The sequence below is a fragment of the Megascapheus bottae genome, chromosome 6 (assembly GCF_031878675.1).
Source record: "Megascapheus bottae isolate mThoBot1 chromosome 6, mThoBot2.hap1, whole genome shotgun sequence".
Taxonomy (NCBI): Eukaryota; Metazoa; Chordata; class Mammalia; order Rodentia; family Geomyidae; genus Megascapheus; species Megascapheus bottae.
Window position 1 is genome coordinate 19,147,614 of NC_143514.1, and position 15,199 is coordinate 19,162,812.

The 15,199-nt window shown below is 46.2% G+C and overlaps 1 protein-coding gene across 1 annotated transcript; it reads left to right on the forward strand.

Moving 5' to 3' along the window:
- Window positions 1-5,004: 5,004 nt before the first annotated feature.
- LOC150061464 (glutathione S-transferase Mu 1-like) lies at window positions 5,005-10,167 on the forward strand. The gene is made up of 8 exons (XM_090334369.1): window positions 5,005-5,180; window positions 5,477-5,552; window positions 5,946-6,010; window positions 6,280-6,361; window positions 6,466-6,566; window positions 7,409-7,504; window positions 7,592-7,702; window positions 9,690-10,167. Exons 1-8 carry the CDS (start codon window positions 5,145-5,147, stop codon window positions 9,777-9,779), a joined length of 657 nt encoding a protein of 218 aa, XP_090190495.1. The 5' UTR covers window positions 5,005-5,144; the 3' UTR covers window positions 9,780-10,167.
- The last annotated feature ends 5,032 nt before the right edge of the window (window positions 10,168-15,199 follow it).

Genomic DNA, 15,199 nt, shown 5'->3' on the forward strand with positions numbered 1-15,199 from the left:
CCATATTTTCTGCCTACATTTTTGCCTCCTTTTCTGTCTGAGCACCGTGTCTAGAGAGTTGCCTTTCCAGAGTTACAGGGCTAAGCAGCCTGGGTTATCTCCAGGGCTTGACTTCTGTGAAAATGCTACTCTTGGAGGGCAGCTGCCTGGTCCAGTGGGCAGCAGACCTCACTTCTGGTATCGCATACTCACAGGGTCTGAAGAAGGTTTCTGCGTACATGAAAATCAGCTGCTTCTTCCCAAGACCTGTGCTTTCAAAGATGGCCCAGTGTGATCCAACCAGTAGAACTCTGCAATGCTTGGGCACTCGGGAGGACCTGGCAGAGCCTGGGCCCTGGGCCCAGCTGCACTCCCTGCACTACTGCCCAGGTCAGCCCACTGCTTCTTCTTTCTACTCCCTTCTCTTTGCAAGGCCTCACTGGTTCTTTCTTCTCTCCAACCCCCTTCCAGGCAAACTTCAGCAAGCAGACTCTCCTACTGTATTTCAGCCTTGTCCTCTCTTCCCCCTCCTCAGTTGAGTGCTAACTACAAGCACAGAGTCTTTTGCTGTGGGTTTTTTTTAGAAGCACAATGATCTTGTGCTCCCCAACGCTACCCAAAAGGAGAACATTTCCCTTGTGGCCAGACCCTGTGTGGAGAAAACATGGCTAAGATGACCTCTGCGTGGCCTCCTCCACCCCCATTCCAACCTTTGCACTGATAGTTCAAGTCATTATTGATACACTGAGTTTATTCACTGCAATCCTAACAGTGCATTAACTATTTCCCCAGTTATTTCCTACAGATAACAAACGGCCTTGTCCTTGTAAACCCATTTCCTTTTTAATTTTTTTTTTTTCAGACTGAAGGAAAATGCATGAATACAGAGCCACCTGTGAGGCCTCAACAAGATACTTTCTAACTGGCCTCCAAAGGGAAATACTCCCTTGTTCCCTTTATTTCTCCCAAGCCATCAACTCTGGAACCTAATTAGAAGTTTAGACCCTGTCTTCAGCTCAGCGCATTATCAAAACAGATCTGCATGGCACCTGCAAAAATAAAAACTGTGTTTTTATGGCAGGGCCTCTTGGGCTCTATTCAAGAGTACTGGATCCAACGGAAGTAGCACTGGATTAGGATCAGGGTATACACCATCCTTAAGGACATGCCATTCCTGTGCACCTTTCAGATCCTCTTTCACTTTCCTGAGTGGACTTCCCAAGCAGGAAGAAAACATATGACATCTTTTAATCTGCTTGGCAGTCACAGGGAAAGTATAGAAGTTGGGTGTGTCTTCTTGGGGAAGGTCCATGTTCAACCTGTACCCAGTCAGGGGTCTTCCATTTCCCAGGCAGATTATTTTCTTTGTTGTATTTAGTTTGAAAGTCCAGACATTTGCATTTGTATTCTTAGCAGGGTACTTATTCACTGAGGTTACAAAGAAACAAAGTAAAATGTTCCCTGTGTCAGTCAGAGATATGTGCCAGGATTTACCAGTGTTGCCTGTCTCAAAACAGCTTTTCTAGGTCTCTGCACTTCATGTTTATGCACTGGTAGACATCAGTGTGTTGTACCAACTGGGGGATTTGAATTCAGGGCCTTGGCACTGTTCCTTAACTATGTTGCTCAGGGCTGGCCCTCTACAGAGCACTTGAGCCACACTTCTCCCTTTGGCTTTTTGGTGGTTTGTTGGAGATAAGCGTCTCATGGACTTACTTTCTGGGATTGGATTTGAATGGTGATCCTCAGGTCATGTTTTCCTGAGTAGCTAAGATAACAGGTGTGAGCCATCAATACCAGGCCCCATTTTCTTCTTAAGTTATCCCTTCTTCTCTAGCTATTATGGCCTCTAAAATCCTTGACACATGGCAAAGTCAACCCCAGGCCAACTGATTGCATATCTCTTGGTTTTGAAATAGGATTCTTTGGGGTTTTCTTTGGGGGTACTGTTCTTGTAGAAGTTTCTGCCCCAACTTTCAGATTCCAGAGTGACTTTAAAGGCCATTTTAGCTCTCCTCTGTTACCAAGAGCACAGAGGGGACAGGGGCCTGGACTAGGGCTTGAATCCAGCTGAGGGTTTGAGCCTGGACTGTCTATTGTGTTGTGTGATATCCTCCAGGGACCTCTCTTGTCAGTTTCTTGTAGCTTGGAAGTAGAGAAGGTGTCTGGAGATTAAGAAACACTTCAATCTAGTTCACAGTACAGCTGTCATTGTGAGTTTCTTTTTTTTTCTTTTTAATATTCCATCTTTTTTATTGTAATTAATAAAAGGGTTACATGATATTTGCCAGATACAAGGTGCGTTAATTCACATACATTGATACCCTTTCATATGTCTTGGTACCCATTACCCTCTCCCCCACCCCCCACCCGTCTTGGTTTTCCCCCCTTCCCTATCAAATTTCAAATAACCAAATACAAATAAATTCAATATATCAGATAACAAAGTGAGATACTGTAACAATATGAGATACCCAAGGGACAGCAAACGAGATGAGAGATAGCATAGTACATTAAGGACAACAATCATTCGTTATATGGCTTTTGTTTCAATATCCTGGAGGTCCTTTCAATTAGCTTCATACTATATGGCCTTATGTATCAAGATTTTGCTCTATTGCAGATCTCTGATAGTAGAGCCCAAGGTTTCTACTGATTATGACAAATGAGGAAACCATTGAGCCTAAGTTCCTTTGAGTCTGGTTTACTTCCCTTAATATGATTTTTTCTAAGTCTTTCCATTTCCTAACAAATGGGGCGATGTCGTTCTTTCTGACAGCAGCATAGAATTCCATTGTGTACAAATACCACATCTTGTTGATCCATTCATCAACTGAGGGACATCTAGGTTGGTTCCATATCTTTGCTATGGTAAATAGAGCTGCAATGAACATCGTTGTGCTAGTGGATTTTGTATGCCCTTGTTTCTGGACAATTGGGTAAATGCCAAGTACTGGAATTGTTGAGTCATAGGGAAGCTCTATGTTTAGTCTTTTGAGGCACTGCCATACTGCTTTCCATAGTGGTTGAATGAGTTTGCACTCCCACCAACAGTGTAGTAGTGATCCCTCCTGGCCACATCCCCTCCAGCATTTGTTGTTATTAGTTTTCCTGATCCTGGCCATTCTAACTGGAGTGAGGTGGAATCTTAGAGTTGTTTTGATTTGTATTTCTTTTATGACCAGAGATGTTGAGCATTTCTTCATGTGTCTATAGGCCATTTTTGTTTCTTCTTCGGAGAAGACTCTCTTTAAATCTTTGGCCCATTTTTTAATGGGATGATTGTTACTTTGGAGATTAGTTTTGGAGTGATTCAATTTTTTGAGCTGTTGATATATTTTAGATATGAGGCCTTTGTCCATTGTATGGGTGGTGAAGATCTTCTCCCACTCTGTAGGCTTCCTAATTAATTTACTAGCTATGTCCTTTGCCATACAAAAGCTCTGCAGTTTAGTGCAGTCCCACTTATCCAGTCTTTCTCTGATTTGTTGTGATTCCTGGTCCTTATTAAGAAAGTTTCGACCTGTGCCAAGGAGGCCTAGTGTATTTCCTGTTCCTTCTTGTAAAGTTTTCAGTGTGTCAGCTTTTACCTTGAGGTCGTTGATCCATTTGGCGTTAATTGTAGTGCAGGGTGACAAAGAAGGATCCAACTTTAGTTTTCTGCTGGTGTTTAACCAGTTCTGCCAGCAAACATGTTGAAGAGGCTATCTTTCTTCCATTCTAATTTTTTTTGGCTCCCTTGTCAAAGATTAGGTGGCCATAGGTCTGTGGTTTAATATCTGGGTCCTCAGTTCTATTCTATTGATCTTCAGGCCTGTACTTGTGCCAGTACCAAGCTATTTTGATAATTATAGCTCTGTAATAGAGTCTAAAGTTTGGTATTGAAAATTCCTCCTGCGCTGTTCTTTCTGCTAAAAGAAGTGTTTTTGCTATATGGGGTCTTTTATTATTCCATATGAAATTTTGGATTGCCTCTTCTATTTCTTTAAAGAGTGCCATTGGGATATTGATGGGTATTGCGTTGAATTTGTAGATAGCCCTTGGCAAGATTGTCATTTTCAGGATGTTGTTTCTTCCAATCCAGTAGCATGGGAGGTTTTTCCATTTCCTCAGTTCTGCTTTAATTTCCTTTTTCAGGGTTTTAAAGTTTTCATCAAAAAGGTCCTTTACATTCTTAGTTAAGCTAATTCCTAGGTACTTTATTTTTTTTGAGGCTATTGCAAAAGGAGTTTCTTTCCTGATTATTGCCTCATTCCTCTCACTGTTGGTGTAGAGGAAGGCAGTTGATTTTTGAGGGTTAATTTTATACCCTGCTACCCTTCTAAAGTTTTGAATCAGCTCAAGGAGCTTGAGAGTAGAGTCTATAGGATTCTTTAAATACAGAATCATGTCATCTGCAAAGAGGGAAAGTTTTACTTCCTCTTTCCCTATTTGGATCCCCTTTATGCTTGCTTTTCTAAATTTAGATTCACAAGTATGGCCAAACTATTCAGTGGCTAACTTGCTTAATCATAACCCGACCCCCATAGAGCTTGTGCCTCAACTGCTGCGAGATCACATAGTCCCTCTGTCTGTCCTTTGTCCTAGGTTCTAGTTCACTGAAACCTGTTTGTGTAGCTAGGAAGCTTTAGAAGTTTCCTTCAGATTGGCCAGCGCCACGTTCTTTCAATCATAGGGGCTGAAGGAAGTCTTCTGGGTGGGAAGACATTTTAAGCTGGATGCTGGCAGCCTGAGCTTCTCCAGAACATTGAATCTTCCTAGTCCAGAGTGCTGGGTACCCAGAGCACTGGTTGCACCCCAGGAGCTCAGCAGGTGGGAACCCCGCTGGTGGGCTGGGGAGCAGATGAGCCTAGCACGGGCTGAAGTTCCCAGATGTCCCGGCTTGGCTCCTAGATCACGCAGGCTGAGGCTCCTCGGGTTTCTTCTAACCTCTTCCAGGATTCCAAGCTCCGCCCTGCTCCACTCTTCTGCACCAAAAGGTCAGGGGAAAGTTGGGGTGGGAAGGAGGGGGAGTTGGGGGAGGAGAGCAGAGGCTGGCGAAGACGGGTGAGGAGGAGAAGGCGGAGCCTCTGGTCAGCCTTGTTCTCTGTTTTCGCAGGACTGTGGATAAAGTCACAGTTCAGCCCCATCCGCAGACCATCTGCGCAGTCCAGGACGCCAGCAGCATGCCCATGACCCTGGGTTACTGGGATGTTCGCGGGGTGAGTGGGCCTCGCCTGGAGAAGGCGCCGGGAGGGGGTTTGCAGGAGGGCTCCAGGGCTCCCTTTGTTGGTGATGTGGCCTCCTGCGGGCACGATCCTGCTAGCATAATTGTCAGCTCTCCAGAGCTCACAGGATTGGGGGCTACCTGGGTATGTATGTGTCTGAGGGCTTGCAATGCGGTGTGAGGGGAAGGTGTGTGGGGTGTGCTGTGTGGAGTGCCCACCTGGGGAGCTGAGGTCAGGCATTCCTGGAGCCCCCTCCTCATCTGACCTGGTTCCCCTGCCATCTCTCTCAGCTGACTCACCCCATCCGCCTGCTCCTGGAATACACAGACTCAAGCTATGAGGAGAAGAGATACACCCTGGGGGGTGGTAAGCACACTTCCTGCTCAGACTCCTGACCAATTCTTGCCCATAGGGGTGACCAGCCACCATACTGTGGCCTCCTTTTGCTCATCTCTGCAGGCTTCCCCCGCCTGTACCCAGGGACAGCCCCCATAGCATGCAGTTTGATATTCCATTGCATGGTGCTGAGAGTGGAGGGCTGGGGCTTCCTCTGCCTGTAGTTGGGTGGGGTTGCCTAGCAATGGCCTAAACCTTGTGTGAACCTGGTTCTCCCATCCCTCAGCCTCACAATGTTCTTCATCCCTGTAGCCTTGGAATGTGGGACAGAGTGGTCAGATTCAGATCCACTGCCTCAGGGGTCCTGGGTAAGGAAAGCTGGACTGAGGGAGGTTTGTTTTCACTTGGCCTTGTCCACCACAGCTCCTGACTATGACAGAAGCCAGTGGCTGAGTGAGAAATTCAAGCTGGGCCTGGACTTCCCCAATGTAGGTGCAGGGGAAGGGGTGGTCTAGGGAAGGGTGGCCTCCCCCTCCCTCCTTCCCTCCTCTGCTTGCCCAGCCCAGAGCTTCTAGGATCAGGGCTTCTGCTCCCCTCCTCTCTTTCCTGGCTCTCTGTGGTCTTCTGTGATGCTCTGTGCTCCAGCTCTTGCATTCATTCTGCAGTGTGTTTATGTGGGCTCACCATGTCTGTCCTGACCAGGGAAGAGCTGCTGGGGCCTTGGGCCTCTTGTGACCTTCCCTGCTTGTCCACCCAGCTGCCCTACTTGATTGATGGAGCTCACAGGATCACCCAGAGCAACGCCATCCTGCGCTACATTGCCCGCAAGCACAACCTGTGTGAGTGGGGCTGGCTGCTGGTGTGTGTGGGGGGCAGGCAGTGGCCATTCCCTGAGCTTGGCTAGAGGGGATGGTGAGGATGCCTCTGTGTTGTGTGGCTGCAGGTGGGGAGACAGAGGAGGAGAAGATCCGGGTGGACATGTTGGAGAACCAAGTCATAGACATCCGCACACAGTTCTTCATGTTCTGCCTCAACTCAGACTTTGTGAGCTTCCCACCTGTGCCTTCTCCAATAGTGTTGAGCAGAGTTGTTAAACCTTTACAATTGTGTCTTCAGAATTTCTATTCAGCAAAGGAACTTGTTAGTGGTTCTGACCTCTAAATTTTCCTATCCTCCACAGTGACCTTCAGTATTTCAGCACATCAAATCAGGTGGGAATCCATCCTAACCAGTCCTATAATGTAGTTTAGATTAACCAGATGGATATTCTGATCCCAGACTCAAGCCATGAAACATAAGGCGGAACAGTGCACCTTGATCTTTTGTCTTCCCAACCTTTTCCCCCAGAGCTGTGTCTTTGGCATTCCAAGGAATCAGGACCTTTTCTTAATAGGCAGCTCAGGGTCTTGGAGTAACCTCTGTTCCTTCCCCTCTATGCCTTCAACATGGAGCACTCTTAATCTCTATGCACACTCCTGTTGTAGCAGTACAGCCCTTCCCCCATGCATACCTTTGTGTCTTTTTCTTCAATCATTGGTTCCACTAGGTTACCCACTAGGTTAGGAAAACAGCCTGTGAAGTTTTCAGCAACTACTGGCTTCAGTTCACAGGAATCCATTTGAACAGCCATAGATTCCAGCATGTGTTGTATGTGTCTCACTTCCCAATACCTCTAATGGATGGAATCTGTACCAGGTGGAAATCTAGACAATGCAATTGTGATGCATGAATTGGGAGGCTCTGTGCAGACCTAGGTGCAGAGTCAGGGAGATGGCTGTACAACCCTGGCCAGCTGGGGCCTGCTGCATAGCCCCTGCTGAGGTTGGTGTCTGTATTGAGAGGTGGGGCTTGGATGCAAAGATGGTGAGAGCTGTTTTCTGTCTCAGGAAAAGATGAAGCCAGAGTACTTGCAAGGCCTTGCTGAGAAGATGAAGCTCTTCTCACAGTTCCTGGGGAAGCGGCCATGGTTTGCAGGGGACAAGGTAAAGGGGAGACTATTCATGGGGAGGAGAACTGTTCTTTCTTCTAGGTTATGAAATTCCAGCCCATTCATTCTCATGTTTGTGCAGATCACCTTTGTGGATTTCCTGGCTTATGATATTCTTGACATGCATCGTATGTTTGAACCCAAGTGTCTGGATGAGTTCCCCAACCTGAAGGACTTCATTTCCCGCTTTGAGGTGACACCCCCAGTCCTCCTTCCTCAGGGATGAACTTCTTCCCTTCCTCCTTGCCCTGATATTTCCTCAGTCCTGGAGCTGAGTGAGAAACAATGAGAGTTTAGTGAGTGCTGGCCTTGTGGCAGCCCTTTGCTTGGCAACCTGCTTCTTTTGAGCCAAGTCTATCATTACAGCCTTCCTGCAGGCTGGGTAGAGCAATCTGTCCCCTTGAACATATTAGAAACCTGAGACTGTAGAGGGTGAGTTAGTCAGTCCAGGTCTCAGTTCCAGGGGGGCTGTGCTGGGGGCAGTACTGGGTTCTCTTTGGGCCTCTGCCTTAGTCTAAGGGCAGCAGTCAATGAGTCAGTCCACATGTGGGGTCCCTCTTGGAAGATTTTATCTTTTATTGTTTGGCAGTCATCTTTCATCTCTCTTATGTTTTCTGCTTTCTCTTGCATAGCTTAGGTGTATTGACTGTGTAATGGGAACAGAATGTTAGAGTTTTCTTTCATGGTAACCGCTGACCTCTCTAGCAGTATAGGAGCAGTCTTAGCAGGCCATGCAAAGATGTCCCCAAATCCTGGGACTGAATAGAGGAATTGGCCAAGATATCAGATTGTAAGGTGTACAGGGGCCACCTGGATGCTGGGGACCCCAGGCTGGACTTCCTCTTACAGCTTGTCACAGGGTGCCCATGGTGGATGGCTTGATCCCCCACAAGGCTCTCTCATTACAAGTTTGAAAATTGCCCTCCCAGTTCTTTTTACCTGAAGTCTGTTCTCTTTCCCACTACCTCTGAAGCAGCATGATTTTTCTGTCAGTTCTAATCATCTGTGGTCTGGTCCAGTCTTGATGATGGTTTAACAGCTGGCTTGAACATAGGGAGAGAGCACAGCACAGCGCAGTTGCCTGAGGTCATGAGGCCTGTGTGTTTGGAACAGCATGGAGCTGGATATTGTGAAATATTTTAGGATTTTTTCTTCACTGTGTCCTGGGAAGAAGGCCCACAATGTGACTGAGAGTCTATGGCATGATTATGTTAAGGCTGATGATGAGATTTTTTGAGTGGTGGTTTGATTGTTTTTATGTAGTAGTAGAGAATATTGTATTTCTGCTCACTAGGCATCAGTCAGAACTGTGTCATATCTTTCTTTGTAGATTTCCTCCCTGTCTCTTTGCCTTCCTTCCCTTCCTTCCTTCCTTCCTTCCTTCCTTCCTTCCTTCCTTCCTTCCTTCCTTCCTTTCTTCCTTCCTTCCTTCCTTCCTACCTTTTTAGTTTATTTTTGGTGCCAATACTGGAACTGAAACTCGGGCCCTCTGGCTCTTTACTTTTCTGCACAAGACTGGTGCTCCACCACTTGAGTCATATCTCCACATCTTTTTTGTGGTTTATTGGAGATAGGAATCTGTGTAGTTTGTCTGCTTGGAGCGGCTTTGAACCTATTCAGATCTCAGCCTTCTGAGTAGCTATGATTACAGGAATGATTCCCCACTGCCCAGTCCCGTGTACTTTTCCATGTGGAGTTTTCTGAGTCATTGGGTAAGAGCTAGACTTGCTTCCAAATTATGCTGGCAGGTTCACAGCTCTTTTCTTCTCCTTGACCCCTCCTCTGTGTGCAAACTTGCATAAGCAGTAACTTCCTGGTAAGAGAAGAACAGGCCTGTGTGGACAGGGAGGGATAGGGCCTGCTGTGGAGGGGAGGCATACACAGGGAGCACAGGATGTCAGGCTCAGGGCCTTGACCTCACACAGCCTCTCTGTTTCCCTGCTGATCAGTGATAATGGAAGGACTGAAGAGCTCTTTTTCTTGAGCCTATATTGTCATTTCTAAAACACCTTGCACAGTGTCCAGTCTCTCCCTCCTTATAGGAAGCTAAGGAGCTCCCTTCACAGAGCTGGGGTGGTGAACAGACTGGCTGTGCCCCAACACTTGACTCCTTGTGGGGGCAGCTGCCTGGTCCAGTGGGCAGCTCAGGCCTCTGAGCTGTGGCTTTCTCCTTCTCACAGGGTCTGAAGAAGATCTCTGCCTACATGAAGACCAACCGCTTCCTCCCAAGACCTGTACTTTCAGAGAAGTCCAAGTGGTCCACCAAGTAGAACTCTGCAATTCTCAGATGCAAAGGGAGGATGTGTCCGTGGCCTGGCCCTGGGCCCAGCTTGGCTCCCTGCACTGCTGCCCAGGTCTTCTCACTGCTTCTTCATTCTAAGCACTTCTCTCTGCAAGGCCTTACTGGCTGCCTTTCTTCTACTTAGCCTCTTCCTGCATAGCTTCAGCAAACACACCCTCCCACTCTGCCATTCCTTTCTTCTTTCTCATTTCATTGCTAAATGCAAGCATGCACTTCTCTGCTGTGATTGTAGGAGCTTTTCCCCCAGCACTACTTGAAAGAGCAAAAGAGCAGCATTGCCTTGTGGGCAGACTCTGTGCCACTGGGGAACAATACCCAGGTATGACTGTCCTCAATAAAGCCTACAACTCCCCTGCTATGTAGTTTGCTTATTCCTGTGGCTCCATGCACTCAACAATGGTCACTGCTACTTTCAATGGACTAAAATCTGAGTTTCAGAAGGTTTCTCTGGAATCTGAAAGTGTTGAGACTCCTTTTATATTTTAATTTAAAAAGTCTATTTTTTCTTGTTGTGCTGGTTTTGAGGATTGAACTCAGTGTTGCCTTTTCACTTGTTTCAAGACTTGTACACTGCCACCTGAAACCACACCTGCACTTGTGACCTTTGTTCGATACTTGGAGATAATAGATTTCCTTTTTTTTTTTCAGTTGTCAGGTTAATAAATGGAGGGGTTATATTTACATTTGCCAGATAGTAGGTGTATTAGTTCACACACATTGATAACCCTTCTCCTGTTTTTGTTCTCATTTCCTTCCTCCTATCCCCTTTCAATCGTCTTGTTTCCCCCCCTTCTCTTTCCTATTTCAAATAATCAAATAAACTTATATATGATATGACAAAGAGTTTTGCAAACTCGCCTGCATGGACTGACTTTCAACAGTGATACTCAGATGTCTTTCTCCTGAATGAGTTTCTAGTTTTATTGGCATGAGCCATTAGGACTCATCTACTTTGAGTCTTCTTGCTCTTAGTTTTGAGGCACTCACCGGAGGCAGATCCAGGTTGCATTCTAGAGTACAAAGGACTCCTTTTCTTGGCCTGCATCTCTTGTGCATGTTAGGGTCCATGATCAAAGGAACAAGCCTGACACAAAAGCAGAAGTTAAACAGAGTTTTATTCCGCACCTAGCATCGAGAATCATACTGGCTGGTCAGGGCCGTCTCTAAGATGTGAGTGAGACAGCGACCCCACCTAATCTTACAGGCTACCTTTATAGACCGCCAGCACAGGTGACCAATGGAATTCAAAATAGTTGATTGATGGTGGGGCAACCACTGACACCTTTGCTGTTTGAAGGGACCTATCATCTCATTGGGCTTCTGGCACACTGCTCCGATGACAAAGGAAAGGGAGGGAGTTTCCTGGCAGGCCAAGGGGGGTAAGGTGGAGAGGAATTGGGGAAGTCCCTTTCGTTCCCCCCTCATTTTGGAAAATGAGTCAAATCTTTCACTCTTCCTCCCACCCTATATCCTCCTGTCATAAGGGCCATATTGAGTCCTCAGCACTGGCCTTTTAACCACTCCAATTCTCCTTTGTACAAATGATCATTATGCTGTTTACAATGCAGGGGCCAAGAGCAACATTAGTAAAGCTAAGGATTCTGCAATTGCAGATATTCGGGATGTCATCATGGAGACCAGCTGGATAAGCTTTTATACACCATCCTTGGGACCCCTGCTTCCCTCGTGCTCAAGTCTCCTTTTTATATCTGCCAGGTTATCTTTCATCACTCCATCATGGTTTGTCCAAAGTGACATTCTCATGCTGTCTCCATCTGGGAGTGATGAATCCAGTAGCTCTTTCCCATCCTTTCACAGTGGTTGGAGTCCTGGGTATCACAGTGCAGGTACACTTGAGTGCCAGGATGTTAGAAACCAGACAATGAACATGTCTCCCAATCACCCTGTAAGGCCTGTAAGAACTGGATTGAATCATGGTTAACACTATCAGCTAGTTCAACTTCCCCGAGTTTTAGGGGAAGGTCTCCCTCCAATGGGGAGAACTTTACATGTGGGGAGTTCCCATTATTAGGACATGCTTCATACCATCTGCTACATACTCATACTCTCTGGGATCTGTCGTCCTCCCTTTTTAGAACATTTAAGACAATTCCTTTCAGATCCTTTCTTTTCTAGAATAAACCATTTCTTTAAAATTCCTTTCCCAAGGTCTCTTTACTGTCCTTTGTCTCTTTTCATTTGACCATAGCCCTCATTCACATTTAACACCTCTCGCCCCTAGACTTCTCATTACAGGGTGGAGAATTCCCTTCATGAAGCCATAGGCACCAAGATGGCTATGGCTGCAAAAGGCTAGGTGCAGCCTCACTTTATTTTCTCTCCTATGACTTAGGGGACTTTGAACTTAGCACAGATACAGTGTTCCACCACCAAGGGTTTAGTTCCAGTGAGGAGCAGTTGTAGAGGTGCGGAGTCAGGCTGGACAGGATGTATAGCTGCAGCCTTGTCTCTTGAGGCAGCTCCAATGGAACGTCACACCTCCTGAGTTGCCTCCAAATTCCTGCATGCTGGATAAAGAAGCTTAACTTAAGGCCTGACTTTGGTGAATTCTCCCAATGGTTTCCTAGTTGCTTTTCCTGAGCACACTTGTTTTTGCAGCCTGGCACCCCACTGGTTTTCAGGGCAGTCTAGGGTTGAGATTTCAAAGTAATACCAGGGTGACAACTTTTAGTAACCAGATTTCCTTTAAATGAGGCTAGGATTCTCTAGACAGGTATAGAAGACTTGAACCTGTGGTCATTGCCACTCCCCACAAGTGCAGTCTCCACTCTTGTACATCTGTTACTACTCTTTCCCATACCTCTAATTTATCCTGTCTCACTTTCCAAAAATGACTCTGGTCCCTTCATCTTAAGGGGAGTTGATGGGCGAGGATCTGTCTTCTATAACTTCTTCAAGCTGACTCAGGGGCGTTGTCTCTGTACTTGACCAGGGACCTTAAAAGCTTAGCCTATTTTACCAAGGGGTTGCCAGGATTAGCTATCAGGAACAATGATTTGCTCCAAACTAGAGGTCATATTCAACATTTAACAACTGCACAAACCTTCTTTAGCTACAATAGTTTAGCTTACTTAGCACCCATTTGCAAGGCATTTTTCCTGATTTTCTGGAGAGCTTAACTATGCTTCAGTTGTCACTTTAGGCCTACACAGATCAATAGGGACTCAGCCTCAGGTCCACAAACTTCTTTCCTGAATTTGTGGCTGGTATCAATTCAAAATTTGCTCAGTTAGGGCTTTGAGCAACCATGGGGTTCAGGATTGTAAACTACCCACTATTATAGATGACTGACAAGTTCCTGCCCAGTTATGGAGTAAATGAACATGGACATTAGTAAGGCATGCTTACAAACTATTCTAAGACCTCCTGGCTCTGAATAATTCTGAATGGCCAAGCACAAATGACACTAGGATCTGTCACCATCTCTGCCATCCAAGCAGTGGCTTACTGCATCTGGATGCTTTATTGCTTTTGTCCCAGTAGTGTCTCTCCACACAGGGCTAAGCATCCCATTGGCATTTCACTCTGTTGGTTGCTGGACTTGAACTCAGGGCCCGGGCACTGTCCCTCAGCTTTTTAGCTCAAGGCTAGCACTCTGCCACTGTGAGCTCCAAAGCAACTCTGTCTCAATAGCACTCTGCTGCCAGATTAGACACCACAGTCTCACAGGGACTTTGCTTTTCCTGGGCTGGCTCCAAACTGCGGCTTTCAGATCAATGAGTCCTACAAAAGGCCACCTTACTCCAATTTGAAGCAACAAGGTGGTTAACTCAGAAATAGTCTCTAAGCATGATCTTACCTGGAACTTGGTGAGGGCCAAAATTACATCTGAATGAGGATCTGCTGTCCTTGCTGGAAATTGCTATAAAGTAACTTACAGGAGTAAGCTGAAATAGCAATTAAGCAACCATTTTGATAGTCCTAATTTTCCTTGTTTTCTTTTTTTGAAACAAACCTTTAGGACAACTTTACTTTAAATTTTGTTCAGAAACCCATTTCTAATTTTCTTTAAAACTTTTACTGATATTTGCTTTAACATTAAACACTTTAGCCTTTATTTGCATTTAACCCTTCCTTCCGGACCCCTTTTCTCCCCCACAGTATATAACTAAGTGCCTGACACAATAAAGAGAGATATCTACTGTGCTTTCATGGCTGACACGGCTCCTGGCTCAGTGTTGTTTTCTCCACAGTAATTGGCGGAGGGCTGGGTTATGGATACACTTACCATCTCACTCGGCTCCCTGGGACTTCAGGCTGGCCCTGGGTGTCCCTCTCATACTCATGTTGGTGGAGAGCAACACCTTATCTCCAGTTAACTCACAAAATAGCTGGAAGTGGGGCTGCAGCTCAAGTGGGAGTGCACTAGCCTTGAGCACAAAAGCTCAAGGATAGCACACTGGTCCAGAGTTCAAGCCCCAGCAAAAATAAATAAAAAACAGAATTTGATACAGAGTTCCTCAGACACAGGGATATTCATTGACATTGACTGATCAGATGGAAAAGCACAAGTACTAATCATTGGACTAAAATTTGACCTTTTTTCATTGTTAATGGATAAAGGTCAAATTTTAGACCTCTTCTCTAGAACGGAGAGGAACTCACCAAGAAATATGGTCTCCAAACCAGCATATAAACAAGCCTTGAAGGCATCAAGACCAAGTAAAGACAGGCTCCTAGACCTACAGAATACTCCTATGACCTACAATCAAAGCATGTAGAAAACAGAGGGGCCCAGGTCTCTGTCAGAGACTCCCACAACTTATGGATCTTGACCCATTGGCACCCACAGCCTTTCCTCAGGGTAGACTCAGCAACCCTGTAGGAGTGCACTGAAAGGGACTTCCCCAATTCCTCCCCACCTTACCCTCCTTGGCCTGCCAGGAAACTCCCTCTCTTTCCTTTGTCATAGAGCAGTGTGCCAGAAGCCCAACGAGATGATAGGCCCCTTCAAACAGCAAAAGTGTCAGTGGTTGTCCCACCATCAATCAACTATGTTGAATTCCATTGGCCACCTGTGTATGGCCAGCCCAGCCACATGGCTGGCGGTCTATAAAGGTAGCCTGTAAGATTAGGCAGGGTCGCTCTCTCACTCACATCTTAGAGACGGCCCTGACCAGCTAGTATGATTCTCGATGCTAGGCGTGGAATAAAACTCTGTTTAACTTCTGCTTTTGTGTCAGGCTCGTTCCTTTGATTACGGACCCTAACATTTGGGGGCTCGTCCAGGATCAAAAGACTAGGACTGGGGCCGGGAGTTTGGCCTAGTGCTTGCCTAGCATGCATGAAGACCCGGGTTCGATTCCTCGGTACCACATACATAGAAAAAAGCCGGAAGTGGTGCTGAGGCTCAAGTGGTAGAGCTCT